Source organism: Schistocerca serialis, chromosome 5 (assembly GCF_023864345.2).
Source record: "Schistocerca serialis cubense isolate TAMUIC-IGC-003099 chromosome 5, iqSchSeri2.2, whole genome shotgun sequence".
Classification (NCBI taxonomy): Eukaryota; Metazoa; Arthropoda; class Insecta; order Orthoptera; family Acrididae; genus Schistocerca; species Schistocerca serialis.
The window spans coordinates 140,037,461-140,052,236 of NC_064642.1; the positions used below are offsets into that span (position 1 = coordinate 140,037,461).

The following is a 14,776-nucleotide window of genomic DNA, read 5'->3' on the forward strand; positions in this document are numbered from 1 at the left end:
TAGTCATCAACTGACAACTACTGGCAAGTATTTAACCAGAAGCTGGTACAGTTTGAATCACTTAAAATGGTGAAAGTTTGAGACCACTCATACCCTTGAAATACTATGCCATCTTTATACGATTCCTTTTCCATGAAACAGTTACATGTTACAAATTATGCAATTAAGTTCGCAAAACATACCATAATCATAAAACAGAATACTGCAAGCACAATATGTACATAATCTAGTCAATAATAAGACTGCAATTATACTCACGAACAGCTCGCAAAATTCCCTCATCACGGACGACTCCCATCATTAATGGAATGGTTGTGAAATGATGGGGAGGACGGCCCTCAGCATAATCCTCAATAGCATGCCGTAAAATCTCTATAGGATCCTTTGGAAGAAAAACTTCATCCATAGGGATGTTGGGTGGATCAATGACTGGGCGATAGAAAGTTAAGGGATCCACAGACCAGAACTAGAGAAAAAGACACAGTAATAAAACCCATTAGTGAGAAACACAATATAAATATATAGTAGGCAACTGAAAGCACATTTTGCGTGGCTGTGAATGTACCATTAACACTTGTGAACAGTATAATCTAACGGATCGAGATTGAACCATGTGAGAAATTCTATTACTAAAGATCAGAATACATTGTCATTTTGCTTGGTAAACACATATTTATGGTCACATCTTTATGCACTAATCACTGTATAACAACACTGACAGCTATAACTTACCTACAGAAGAATGTAGGTACTTTAATACACACTGATGGAAAAAAAGCGCAACACCAAGACAGAATAGTGTGACGTAAACGGAAGTTCGTAGACGTTCTTCTAAATCTGAAAGATGATACCTATTCAAAAATTTCGAGCCAGTGGCACGACAGTCACGCTATTAGCACCACTATGAGGATGCAAATGAAGTTTGCTTTAAATACACGCTGTAACGGTCGTGAGCGGTAGTTACTTTTGAGATTGGAGTGGTGAGTGACGTTAGTCAAGAATACCTTTAAGGAGACAATGACGCCATTGTCAGCACGTCACTGAGTTCGTGTACAGAGCTATGGGACGCTGAATGTTCCTTCTGCGATACTGCAGAAAAATTTGGGAGGGATGTAGCCACTGTACCTGAGTGATGGCAGCGGTTGTCATGAGAATGTACGGTCGCAAAAAGATTGGGTTCCAGATGGCCATATGGTACTATAAAGAGAAAATATCACAGTGTTCGGTATATGGCTCTGACGCATCGTGCTACATACGCAGCAGAAATTAGAACAGCAGTAAATACCACTCTGACACAACTAAATATTATAAATTGATTACTTCAGGGACAGCTCTGAGCCAAGCACTCTGTAGTGTACATTTCATTGACTTCAAACCACTACCATTTGCGACTTCAGTGCTGTAAAGCGAGAGCTAATTAGAAGGAATGGAGGAGGTCTGTTGTGTTTTCTGATGAAAGCTGATCCTGAGTCAGTGCCAGTGATGTGTTGGTTAGAAGGTGGTCACTCAAGGACCTGCAACCAATCTGTCTGCATGCTGGACGCACTGGACATACACCTGGAGTTATGGTCTGGGTTGTGATTTCGTATGACATCAGGAATAATCTTCTGGTTATTCCACGCATCCTGACTACAAAATGATTCTGATGATTCGACCTGCTGCACTGCCATTCATGAACAGCATACCAGGGGGTATTTTTCAACTGCATAACGCTCGCCCACATCCGCTTTTGTAACCCAAGATGCTCTGCATGTAGAAGTATTGGCTTGGGCTTCTCTATCACCAGATCTGTCTCCAGTCGAGCACATATGGGACGTCACTGAATGACAACTCCTGCATCACTAACAAACAGCATTAACCGTCCCTGTATTGACTGATGAAGTACAACAGGCCCTCTATGGGTTCATTAGACATCTTAGAAATTATATATTTGCACCAATCCCTGCCTGAGCTCCTCAGAAGTTTCCAACTTATCGAGTGCCTTCGTGCATCATATAAAGGACTTTGCCTCTCCCAGAAGGTTCAGTCTTGCTATTTGCAACAACTGTTGTCCCACCCGATATGTTGTCGCGCAAATTGTATTAATTCATAATGCAGTTAATACAACAAGAAAATATATATACACCATAAAAATTGTAGCTTCTGTGGACTATTAGAACAGCTGATATCAGTCGGCAAAGTTAAGATGATAATACTGTAATTACGAATGATTTATTACGCAAATGGATTATTTCAGACAAGTAGTCAATAAAATGACACGAAACACTGTATAACAGAGTTCAATGCTTGACTACACTATCGGAGGTAAGAAATATGCAAGTCAGCAATAACAGCATGATTACTGCATATACAGTTCTCGGAGTGTGCACATCTGCTGAAAGCAGGTTGGTCACAGTTCTGATGGGAACACTCTTTCGTTAATTCTTCTTCGAAGTAGCACTCCAAGGGTGTTCGAAATACACCAGGAAAGTAGCCACATTGAAAAAATGCAGATTTGATCAAATAGGAGAATCGTACCACCGAGAATTGGAAATACACAAACGACTGAATGCGTAACAAGTGGTCCCTGAGCTATATGTTAATGTGATTATCAGAAAGTACCATAATTGTGGTTGTAACACATTTCACAAACTTTTTGTGTGGATGGAAGAAGAAAATGTCGGTAGGTTGCAAAATGTCTGTGCTCTTTGCTGGAATCAACTTCTTGATGAATTCAACGTCTTCAAGAACTGTAGAATTATATAGTTTGTCCTCTCTATTTACTGTCCAGGAGACAACCAAAACAAGGGCTTTAGTTTTTTTCTTGTGTATCTGGCCATATTACTCGTTCTAGGAAAACTTGCTAGCAAACGCCTTGATGTTCAGTAAATTTATATTCATGTTTAGAGGAAAATGGGAGGTGGTCTCCGATACAAGAAGATACAAATGGGGTAGCAGTGTACCATCCATCACACTTCCAGGCATTGTCATATAAAAACGTGTGGTTAACGCTATGGATTCAACTGCACCACAGACATGGTTGCTTACCCTCATTGCGAGAGTCCGCCCAGATTGTAACTCTTCGTCAGATCTTGATTGGTCAACATCAATTTCTTAATCTGGTGGCAGACTTTTTTTCCTCAAGAGAGTCCTGATTTCTCTCACGAATTGACAGGCGTTTTGTTGACCACTTCCTAACTTTGTAGGTTAATTTGTGCAGACTACCTTATTCTTATATTTAAATATCTTTACCCACAAGTTGAAGCTTTGAACTACAATGAACCATAAGGGTCAATTCTCTTCTTCATTTTAAGGGCCCAAAGTCTCAACTTGTGGTCATGCATTACTGCGTTTTCCTGTCTCTTTCCTATAAGAACATCACGTAATTCGTAGTTTATCATATCCTGCAGAATCTTTGGGTTTGATGAATGACATTGTTTAGCCTATTTTCAATTTTTGTAAGACATTCTTGCTCTTAATTTTCTTCTTCTATGCCAACACTACTGTAATTTTACGGCACTGTGTCATATCAGTTGCTAATCCAGGATGACACTGACAGGGAGGATCAAAATTTCCATCTATTTCCCTTGGTTGTTGTGTTAATAGATTGTACGCATACGTCAGATATCCTTCTGGAAACTTCGTCCGTTTTCTTGGAGGTGATGGCTGACAAGATGAACAGCTGCTTCCCTGAAAATCAGCCATTGGTGACATTGCTTCATCTGGAACTATAATTTTCTTCATACGATGCCTCTTCATCTGATGCCTCTTGATCTGACGCCTCTTCATCTTATGACAGTATGGTGATCTCTGTAATTACCACATCCTCTTCTATCAACACGGTCTTCTCCAGTAGGTACATCTTCTGCAATACCAAATTAATCCCCCAACAGATTCACAATTACTGTTTTTCTGATAGTCCAGGGTGAAACACTTACTGACTCTGTAAACACTTCCATACCACAAAGCTAATCTGATCTACTCTGACAGCAAACAGAAACCAATCTGACATATTGTGACCACTGTCCTGCTTGCAGTGTGATATATAAATGGAGGACTTTAGTAAAGAGGGGAAACCTATTACTGTCTCACCTATTCCTCACCTATTCTCTACATCGACTACTGTGACCTTCCCTTATTAGTTGATGACAAGAGACACCCCACAAATGATAACACATCCTCAGATGAACTGCTGGAAATGGGGTAACATGGTTTGCAACAGCTGAATCTATCCCAAGACTCTACAATTTCAATAATCCTAACTCACCATCTTTCTCTATTAGCATATTATGCTCAAATGTGGCCTCTGCTCTCCACTGTACTACCTCATTAACTAACGACGGCATAGTTTCCTGACGAGTGACACACCTTGTGTCCGTGATACAGGGACAGCATTATCCTTACTCATAGCTAGGAATTCCATAACAACCCAGCAATAAAAAGAACGGATCACTCGTTAGTAAATAACACTACTACACTTATTTATTATGCCTAATCATGAGCCACTTGGACACCCTGAATTTCCTCACCAAAAGACCAACACACTGACACATAAAACCATAAGCCACAGTTTGTATGTCATGTTGTGTCAGGTGGTACATCCTCCTTTCTATACTGGCTCTCCCGATACCACTCTGCCAGGTCAGTGGTGAACCGACAGGTCGGTGGGGCTCAGTGATAGACTGGTGTATAAGAGAGGTGTTTCATTATACTTCAGTTACACATCTTGTCATTTCCAACATAAGACAGACAACATCCACTCTGGTGTGGCAGACTGGCAATGGGAAGTATATGGCCACCCTTTCTCCTGGGTAAGTGGTACATGCATCAGCGTCCAGATATGCCGACGTCAGGCTGGCAGCAACCAAAGGCCTAACATCAGCAGCACTCTCCTTCTTGAGCTGCTACAGCACTCCACTATTGAACGAGTGCGGCCAGGTGACTCAGCCCCAGCTCATGTCCATCACAGTGATGATGGAAGATCGTTGTGTATGAGGCACGACCCACTGCCCCCTGACATGAGTGTGGTGGCAGCAGGCATGTACAGAAGTTGGAAGTGCTATGGTATGAAGTTCCACAGAGTCGACTTAGTGCCAGAGGTGCCTATCCTGACCTTGTCTCAAACCCATGGCTGCAGCTGGCAGTGTCCAGTCGTCTCGTCATATAGTGTAGACATCGTGTCATGGTGGTGCTGCTGTATGATTAATGCATCTGCCTTAAAATTCACAATTATTTATAATGCTCTAGGGCATATTTGTTGCACTATCAAGTGGTTCTTATCCTGAAGTGATGACACTGTCCTCGCACTATTATGTGGTGCAGGCTTTTTGCTGAGCATTGTTAGCCCATCTCACAATCCTTTCGCATAGATGTTTCTACAACCTGTAAGACGCCATACTGCAGTTACTAGCAAGTCGTAGCTAATGCATTGCTTTCTGGCTGTTTCTTACCCCTCACACACACCCACTCATCTAACCACACACACACACACACACACACACACACACACACACACACACACACACATATATATATATGAACACACACACATACACACACACACACACATGCATGCAAGCACTACGAAAGTAGGAAACCTACACTAGTGTGACATATTCAACTAAAAATTGTATCAGTACTTAATCTGAACAATTTAAAGGAGAAATAAAGTCAATCATGTTCAAATATTGGTGCACAAGTATTTAACAATGAATATCTTACATGGACAAGAAAAGAATATGATTTACCATAGTTAATACAAAGTAAATTACATTGACTGAATTTATACAAATAAGTAAGAGAGAGTTGAGATGGCAAACTGTGTGCCAGAGGCTTATGGGCAAGGTTGATACATTTTTATGAATGTCAAACGAATGTGATACTACGTCTTCAGATACAAACATCACCAAAAACATAACCATTTGGTGGCTTGTAAATAAGACTACTCAAAACATGATGACATAATAAAACACATATAGATTTTTAGCTTCATTAATTTTCCACCTTCAAGAAAAAGAAACTTATAGCCTCTCTTCACAGACATATACATACACATATATATATATATATATATATATATATATATATATATATATATATAAAACAAAGATGCTGTAACTTACCAAACGAGAAAGCACTGGTAGATAGATACAATAAAAAACACACAAACACACACACAAATTTCCAGCTTTCACAACCGAAGGTTGCTTCATCAGGAAAAAGGGAAGGAGAAGGAAAGATGAAAGGATGTGGGTTTTAAGGGAGAGGGTAAGGAGTCATTGCGATCCTGGGAGTGGAAAGACTTACCTTAGGGGGAAAATAGGACAGGTATACACTTTCATATGTAAATGCCCAGTTAGATACGTCTGCCTGTGTCTGTATATGTGCGGATGGATATGTGTGTGTGTGAGTGTATATCTGTCCTTTTTTCCCGCTAAGGTAAGTCTTTCCGTTCCTGGGATTGGAATGACTCCTTACCCTCTCCCTTACAACCCACATCCTTTCGTCTTTCCCTCTCCTTCCCTCTTTCCTGCTGAAGCAACCTTGGGTTGTGAAAGCTTGAAATTTGTGTGTGTGGTTGTGTGATTTTTATTGTATCTATCTACCAGCACTTTCTCGTTTGGTAAGTTACAGCATCTTTGTTCTTTATATATATTTTTCCCATGTGGAATGTTTCCCTCTATTATATATATATATATATTTAGGGAACAAATTGATGAGTGTTGCCCCAGGGGTGACTTTATATATATATATATATATATATATATATATATATACATACATATATATAAAGTCACCCCTGGGGCAACACTCATCAATTTGTTCCCTAAATATATATATATATATATATATATATATATATATATATATATAAAGTCACCCCTGGGGCAACACTCATCAATTTGTTCCCTAAAAATTGTGGAAATTATTATAAGAAATCAAGTAAACGTGGATTAGATACATTACTAAGGAATATTTATTTAATGTATGGAACCGCTTTCATACTCTCACACTCAGAATACATCAATAAGAAACTAAACTTCCTCCGCCCTCCCTTCCTCTCTCCCTCCCTCTCTTTCTCTCTTTGTCTCACATATTAGTCCAGAAAGTTTCGTTAGTAAAAAGAAGATAAAAGTTAAGATGCTATTTTTTTTTATTTTAATGCTCAGGTGTTCTACATAGCCTCTCCCTCCCTCCCCCTCCCCCACTGAGTACAATGTGCAGAACTTTGACACAACCATCTGGCACTCTCAGGAAACTCCTTTTTTATGTTGTTCAACTCGCAAATCCCTCACACCATGCTCTTCGATTTTGGCGAACAATCAGAGACCCATTCTGCACTTTTTTGGGGGGGTGGGGTGGGAGGGGGGCTTTCGTATTGATAGATTAAGTCTCATCATCCGTGAAGATCTTTCCCAGAAAAGAACTGGCGCCTTTTTCCTTTCAGCCAAGTCGCAGCAGGCATGCATGTGTCATTGTTTTTTATTCAGGAGTCAAGGTGTGCAGGAAAAATTTTGTTCAGAACATTCTGAAGAATTTCTTGAACACCTGATCTTGATTTAGTGATATTCAGTTCATTGCTCCACTGCGACTTGTGACACAACAACTGTGGTACACTACACCTCATGTCCACTACTTAACACTACCTGCTCACAACTGACTGGTCGAATACCCATCTGTTGTTTATACTTATTAGTTCAAGCAGTCACTATAGCAACTCCACTGATGTTACTTATATACCAAGATCAAAATCAATCTCGAAACTTTTTGGATGGACATGGCGCACTGGATTGCAGAGCCACTTTTCATGTAACAACTTGCAAATGGCTTTTAATTTTGGCTTCTCTAAAGCCTCATCTACAAAGGATGCTGCTTTATATATCAATGATTAGTGTTAAGTGCTGAGCTTGAGAACGAAAATTATCTTGTAGGTATTTCTGCACTTTTTCCCGGAGTCTCTCATTGTGTAGCAGAAACATTTCTCTAGAGTCACTGAAGTGATACAATATTAACTGTTTTCATAAGTGAAACCCTCGCCTCCTTGGTAAAACTGTTTTTGATAATACTGAAGAGATATAAATTGTCAGTTTACTCATTTTACTTGTATTTTTACATTAAAAAGAATCTGAACATGCAGATTATTCAGGTAAAAAATGCAAAACAGATAATGAAGGCATCAAGCTTAGACAAATAATTTATGAAAGACACTGTAGGTCTTTCACAGGTAAAACGCTGACCTGTGAATAGGCCTACATGTAGTTCATGGCAAATGGATTATATCTGAAGAGAGACTTTTGAGTTAACGTTACATGTATCGTGGAAAAAAGGCTAATGGGAAATGGAGGTGGTGTCTTTATTGCAGTAGACAATAAACCCAAACTTGGAAGTGCATTTGAGACTGTTTCGACTGGAACCAGAATAGTGTATGAACGTTAATGTATAATTCAGTTCTTCTACACACCACCATACTCAACCTCAACCCCCAGATATAACCAAAAATCTTAGACGAACTGTCGGTTTTGTAAGACGGAAATTGCCTAAACACACTGTCAGCACTGGAGAAAACTCCAATCTGTGACCAACTGACATGATATCATGCGAAAGAAGTAGTAAATGCTTTGTCCAAAAATTATTTAGGACAGGTAGTCCAAAGACCCAATCGTGACAGACATCTAATAGATCCCATGGCAACAAATAGACATAATCACTCTGGGTATGTCAACATTTAAATTAGTACCAGTGACCATGAGGCAATTATATCAGTAATGGTTACTGAAGTACAAAAGACTGTAGAAATGGCGGAAATTCATAAGCTTAGAATTACCATTTTGAATATTGTGGATGCATCAACAGTTATCTAACCTTGCCAAGATGCCTACCACTGCTGCACCATGGAAAATTAGATGTAGTTAATATAAGACCAATAAATTCACTAAAATTATGAAAATTAGTAGCACTTAAATTATATAATGTACAGCTCCCTGAGACACACCTATTTAATGAAACTGTTAGTGAGACTATCTAATTTTGCATAAGTATTTTATTTTGGCTATCAGCCACAGGTAATTAAAATTCATCAGTATAATGTAATCAGCAATAATTACACATTTGATAGATATACAAATGCATCAGCTTACGATACTTTAATTGTATAGTCATAGTGTAGTGTCTATTTTGTTTTGATGTATGTATTTTCAGTGGTGTTATAGGCATTTCATGTCAGAACATCATATTTTTCGTAAATAAATCTTAAACAATGAGATATATGAGATTCTAAGAAACACTAATGTGTAGAGTATGCACATTAAAACTCATTAAAAATGGATGCCATATATTTAGTCATAGATGCAGTTGTTCAAAGATACAGACTAGGAAGTGTTCGTTATGTCGAAACAGATTAAGTAAAGGATATTGTATATGATGTCAACAGGTGTCAAACTTGCTAGTAGATTTTATGTAGATATTACATTATAACAATTATATCGGATTGTTTCAATTCATGTATCTTGATCTCGAAATCACCCATCTTCTGGCTTGGAGGAAGTATGGATACTACAATGTCCAATTAGTTTAGTATTTGATTTTCATTTTTAATATACAAATAGATACCCAGGTAACAGGAAGGATGATATTTGTTATTATTGTTAACCTTATCTCATTTATAATTTTGATATTTTGTCAGCTTGTAAATATAACTGAAATTAAAAAGTATTCCTTGGGATCCCATAAAATTATTACTTTACGCAAAACTACTATTTGGAAGATTCTAGAAAACTCATTAGGTATTTGCAGAATATTTATCTGTAGTAACTTCTCCCATATTTGACAAAGATTCAGTAAAAATGATTGCATCATAGTCAGCTTTATAATTACAAACACATTAATAAGGTTTGAGGCTGATTGTTTACACATAATATTTTAATAAATTCTGTATGGAAATGTAGTTCTGCGGCAATTTTCTCGAAAAACATTTTACTACATTTTGTAAAATCAAAATTTGTACTTAGATTTATGAATAGTTATAATTTTTAATTATAAGTTTAATTAACTGTATGTACATGTATGAACAATGCATTGAAAAATGGTGATTATTGTAGGTAATGTATATGACAGCAGTGGCACCCAACAGTTTAGTCTGAGTTCAGTTCAGTTAAGTGTTAGTCTCTGTTAATATGAGAAGGTCTGTGCTATCAGGTGTATTCATCTCTTTTCATGAAATGAAGTTAATAAAAAGCAGTATGTGAGTTGTTTAGTTGTTATGATCCAGTTGCCACAACCCAGACAAATATCACAATTACACTTAGCAAGGGAGCAGAATGCCTATGAGCCCACTGAGTTGTGCATTTTTTGAGTTTTGACCTTGAAAGTGAAGGTTCAAGATCACCTTTAAGATGTGCGTCAAGGTCACTGCCCATAGAGGAATTTTTTGAATTAGAAATGGCAGGAAAATCAAGGTCATCTCAAACTGACACATGTCAAGCTCATCCATCATGAAAGATATCCACCCATGTGTCTAGTCCAAGACGACTTAGAAAACGCGAGAAAATCAATGTCTCCTCAAACTGGCATCTGTCGAGGTCACCCATCACGAAACATGATTGCCCATGTCTCTAGGTCAATTACATGTCTTAAAAATGGCGGAAAATCAAGGTCACCTCAAACTGTCACCTGTCTAGGTCACCTTTCATGACAGTCATCTGCCCATGCCTCTAGGTCAATTGTACGATTTAAAAAGATGGGAAAATCGAGGTCACCTCAGACTGGCATGTGTTGAGGTCACCCATCATGGTATGGTGCTGCCCACACCTCTGGACCGATAGTATAGCCTCTAAAAATGACAATAAATCCATAAAAACGACAGGAAAACGAAAATAATGTTGAGAAATCAAAAAAGAAACTGGCTGCCTTTTGGTTTGGTATATGAGCACAGACTGCATGGTTGTCAGATCTCTTGTGACATATGACAAGGTGACACATGTGTGGCTTACAATGGTGGAAGAAAAACAGGTGGGTGGGGCACTGCTCTCCTGGTTGGGTGTTGGGGACAAAAAAATTTATCCTTCTGTCACATTTATAGTCCCATTATGTGAATTTCAAATTGTGGGAAGTAGAAAACAGTTGGGTGGGGCATTGTCATACAGCAGGTCAGGCTGAATTACCTTAATTATCATGTATCACCAAATCCAAGATGACTCCAAATGCAAGACTATCATCATCCTGTGCATACACGTAATATGTTTGTTTGAAAACTTATAAATGATTACCTTACAACAGTTAACTGAAGGAGACAATAAATGTACACATACATAGAAAATAAAATGAGATAAAGACTTCTGTTAGTCTTATGTCTTGAGTGCTAGTGTCATACGCACGTTGAAAGGCCACACCAGACTCATGCACACCTGGTCAACTGCAGGATATGTGAAAGAGGCTTGTAGAAGATGAGACACCTTAGAGTGAGCCCTTCCATGCCTCTGCTTTCTGTGACTTCTTCTCCAGATTGCACATCTGAAATTTGTATCACACTCCAAATGGCTGGGTGATTAAGTTTGCTGTGTTTTTCTCTCTTTTTTTCAAATAAGAAAACTTTCGCTACTGTCTTCTTTGTTTCTACTACAGCTTTATTCTTTTTGAATTGTTTCAAACTTTCCCTGTATGGGGACAATGTTAAGTATTTTACAGATGCAGAACATGCTGATTTTATTAGCAATGGTGGCTTGCTAATTTTTGGAGCTGCCCAGATACTAACTGGATTCACATTTACTCCACTGTTTGCACCTTGTATGTCAAACTCCCGGTTTATTGCGAAAGCAATGTCTATAACTGTAAAATTGTTACACAGGAAGAGCCCCATTTTGTAGGGGCCGTTTATAGCATTTTCCATTGCTACTGCTTTCAAATAGACCACTCCAAATATCATCATAATCAAAAATGAGGTTACTACTTGGTCTGTGTTATTTGCTCACCTAAACTCGAAACAAGAGGCTGTATCTTATGTGTGGAATGGGGCAGTAAGCAGAGAATGTGGACACGATTTTCTCTTCCTCAGTCTATCACATAACAGTGATATGATGCCAGTCACATATTAGCACAATAGGATGATCACCAGATGGCTTCACGAAGTTCACCAAATTGTCAAACCACTTGGTAAAGTGCGGGAAGCTGAAAATATCCCTATGTGAGATATCGTGTCCTGATGTGCAATACTGTCGAGTAATAGGAAGCCTATGGTATTACACTCAGGAATGTGACGGAAACCTAGCTTCATTGTTTCGCTGCTCAGTTTGAAGGACAATTCATTATGGGGAATGAAAGAATACTCTGTGAAGAATATGATCATTTTAGTACTCTAGAATGAAATTTTCACTCTACAGCGGAGTGTGCGCTGATATGAAACTTCCTGGCAGATTAAAATAGTTTAAATCTGCCAGGAAGTTTCATTTTAGTATTGTTGCAACAGCTACTGAACTTCAGGCACTAAACCCCTACAAGCACAAACACTATAAACACTTGAAATTCAGCACTTTTAAAGCAAGGCTTCTCCACTATGTCCAGCTGCGTAATTGTGTCATTGTGACTGCTCTACGCTCAGGCGTTGTGAGAACTAAATTCTGATACTTTCCAACAGAACTGAACACGTGCTTCAGACAGACTCTAGCTGTCTCACATTAGCGAACTCTCCCATAATAGGCACCTTACCTCTATATTCAAAATCATTTTCTTAATGGTAGTATCTTCTCGTTAAATTGTAAACAACGTCAAATGAAACATAAATAGTCATATTCTCAAAGTAAATTTTAATTTAATAAGGCAAAGTATAATGCATTTCATCATCTAGCATCTGTAGTTTCATACCTGCAGACCCGCAGACCACCGAAGTTCTGAGCTCTATTTCCATTTTAGCCAGCAGTGAAGATGAACTTAGCCACTAACAAAAGTAAAGTACGTCAGTCTATCATACTCACTGGACCTCAATCTTCACAAGTCCAAACTCATTACAACTGGCGAAGGACCACAGGTGCACCTCACAGGTCGACTGAAGGAACTAGAAGGTGTACATTTTTTCATCCATCTTGCGTCAAGCATTTGTGAGATGGGAAGCTATGAAGATGAGATAAGAAGGTGGATAACCCTACGGCCAGTGAGTAGAAGAAGCTCACCAAGATCTGGCATAACAGAGCAATAACGAACACTTCGAAGATCGGGCTTGTCAAAACACTGGTGTTTTCTGTCTTCTTTTATGGTTGCAATTCATGGGCCCTTAAGGCCAGAGACAAGCAACGTATAGAGGCATTTGACCTTTGGTGCTGGTGCAGAATGCTGAGCATAGAATGGACCAAAAGAAGAACAAATGTTTCCATTATTGAGCAGCTCAGTATCTTCAGGCGCCTATCTTCTCGTGTCAGCCAAAAAGTCGTACAGTTCTTTGATCATTTTGCGAGAAGAGATGGAGAAAACCTAAAGAAAATAATCATGGAATGTAAGACCGAAGGCAGGAGACCGAGAGGAAGAACAACAGCCAGATGAATAGACCAAATCATGGTCATCTCTGGTGTATCTCTTCAACAGGCTCTCAGAGAAGCTGGTAACGGTCCAGGATGGAGACGCTCAGTTCATGCAATCGTGACGCCCAGTAATGAGCACAACTTGTGACGATGGTAATTTACCTTGAAAATTAGAGAGAAACAAACTATTATTTTTAATGCAATACAATTTTTAAGCAAGTCCTGTCGATTGGAAAATCACGCAGTATCGTACCTGCTTACCTCTTTCGAATCATTATACATGTTTAACCGGTTTTTAATAAATATTGTCTGAGAGAAGTTAAAAGTCTTTTTCAGATCCATTATGTAGACTAGTTGAACTTATTATTCCCATTTATGAGCTCATCGTTAAACATTTATTCTTTCTTGCTCAGTTTCATCATAATGGATTTTTTTCTGATGCTTTGCCGCTCTGTCTACTACTTCTATGACTAGCTTTATACGTGGAGACAAAACTTTCACTTCGACATTTTAGTTTGGATCTGATTGATTTCGAAACTGAGAGTGACAGCGAGTTTTAGTGTCCCTGAAGAAAAAGGAAAAAGGATTGCTGTTGAACTTGAAGTTTACATTTAAGTTCGTAATTCGAAGAAAAAAATATTACCAGTTTCATTTGTGCCAAAGAACTGAATAATGATGCGATTAGTTTCTCGCTCCTAAAGTTGAAATAATAGTTTCGCAAAGGTTAAGACTTTTCTGTAAGTTTGATTGATCTAAAATCACTTACTCTTCAAAATAATGATATTCTCTGACTCCTATAAAACTAATTCCCTTTAAAAACTTGGATCAATTTTGTTTGAAAAATTTTATCTTTTTGATACAGTTTTTTTAACTCATACTACAATAGTTCTGTTAAAGACTACATATAAATGCACCATTGTTGTACTCATCAAAAGAAGAGAAGCTGGCACAGAAAAGCTGTTGGTACGTACCACAACAAGGACATAATAAATTTTGGTGAGACGGCAGCAGCAAACTCTGATGCAATGAGTGACGACCAAACACTTTGACTGTGAGCTCCTTGCTCACTTGCTCAAACGCCTCCACACAGCATCTAGCGCCTGTGGTCAAGTCATTACATATTTTGCTATCTCTGTATATTCTTTCATGTGTAATGTTTAAATGGTATTAATTACCAGTGTTGTGTACAGTACATCTTACTGGCATGATAAGATTATGCCGCTATAACCCAACACGGGCATTAATGGAGTGTAAGTGCACTACAACTTGTGATATGGTTATACTCACTGAGA

At 38.4% G+C, this 14,776-nt stretch overlaps 1 protein-coding gene across 2 annotated transcripts in view; it reads right to left on the minus strand.

Annotated features, from left to right (window-relative positions):
• LOC126481677 (juvenile hormone esterase-like) overlaps nt 1–14,776 on the minus strand; it is a 499,150-nt gene that overhangs the window by 214,164 nt on the left and 270,210 nt on the right. For both annotated transcript variants that reach the window (XM_050105611.1, XM_050105610.1), the window contains exon 7: nt 259–466. In XM_050105611.1, coding sequence (XP_049961568.1) covers nt 259–466 — 208 coding nt within the window. The remainder of the gene's footprint in view (nt 1–258; nt 467–14,776) is intronic.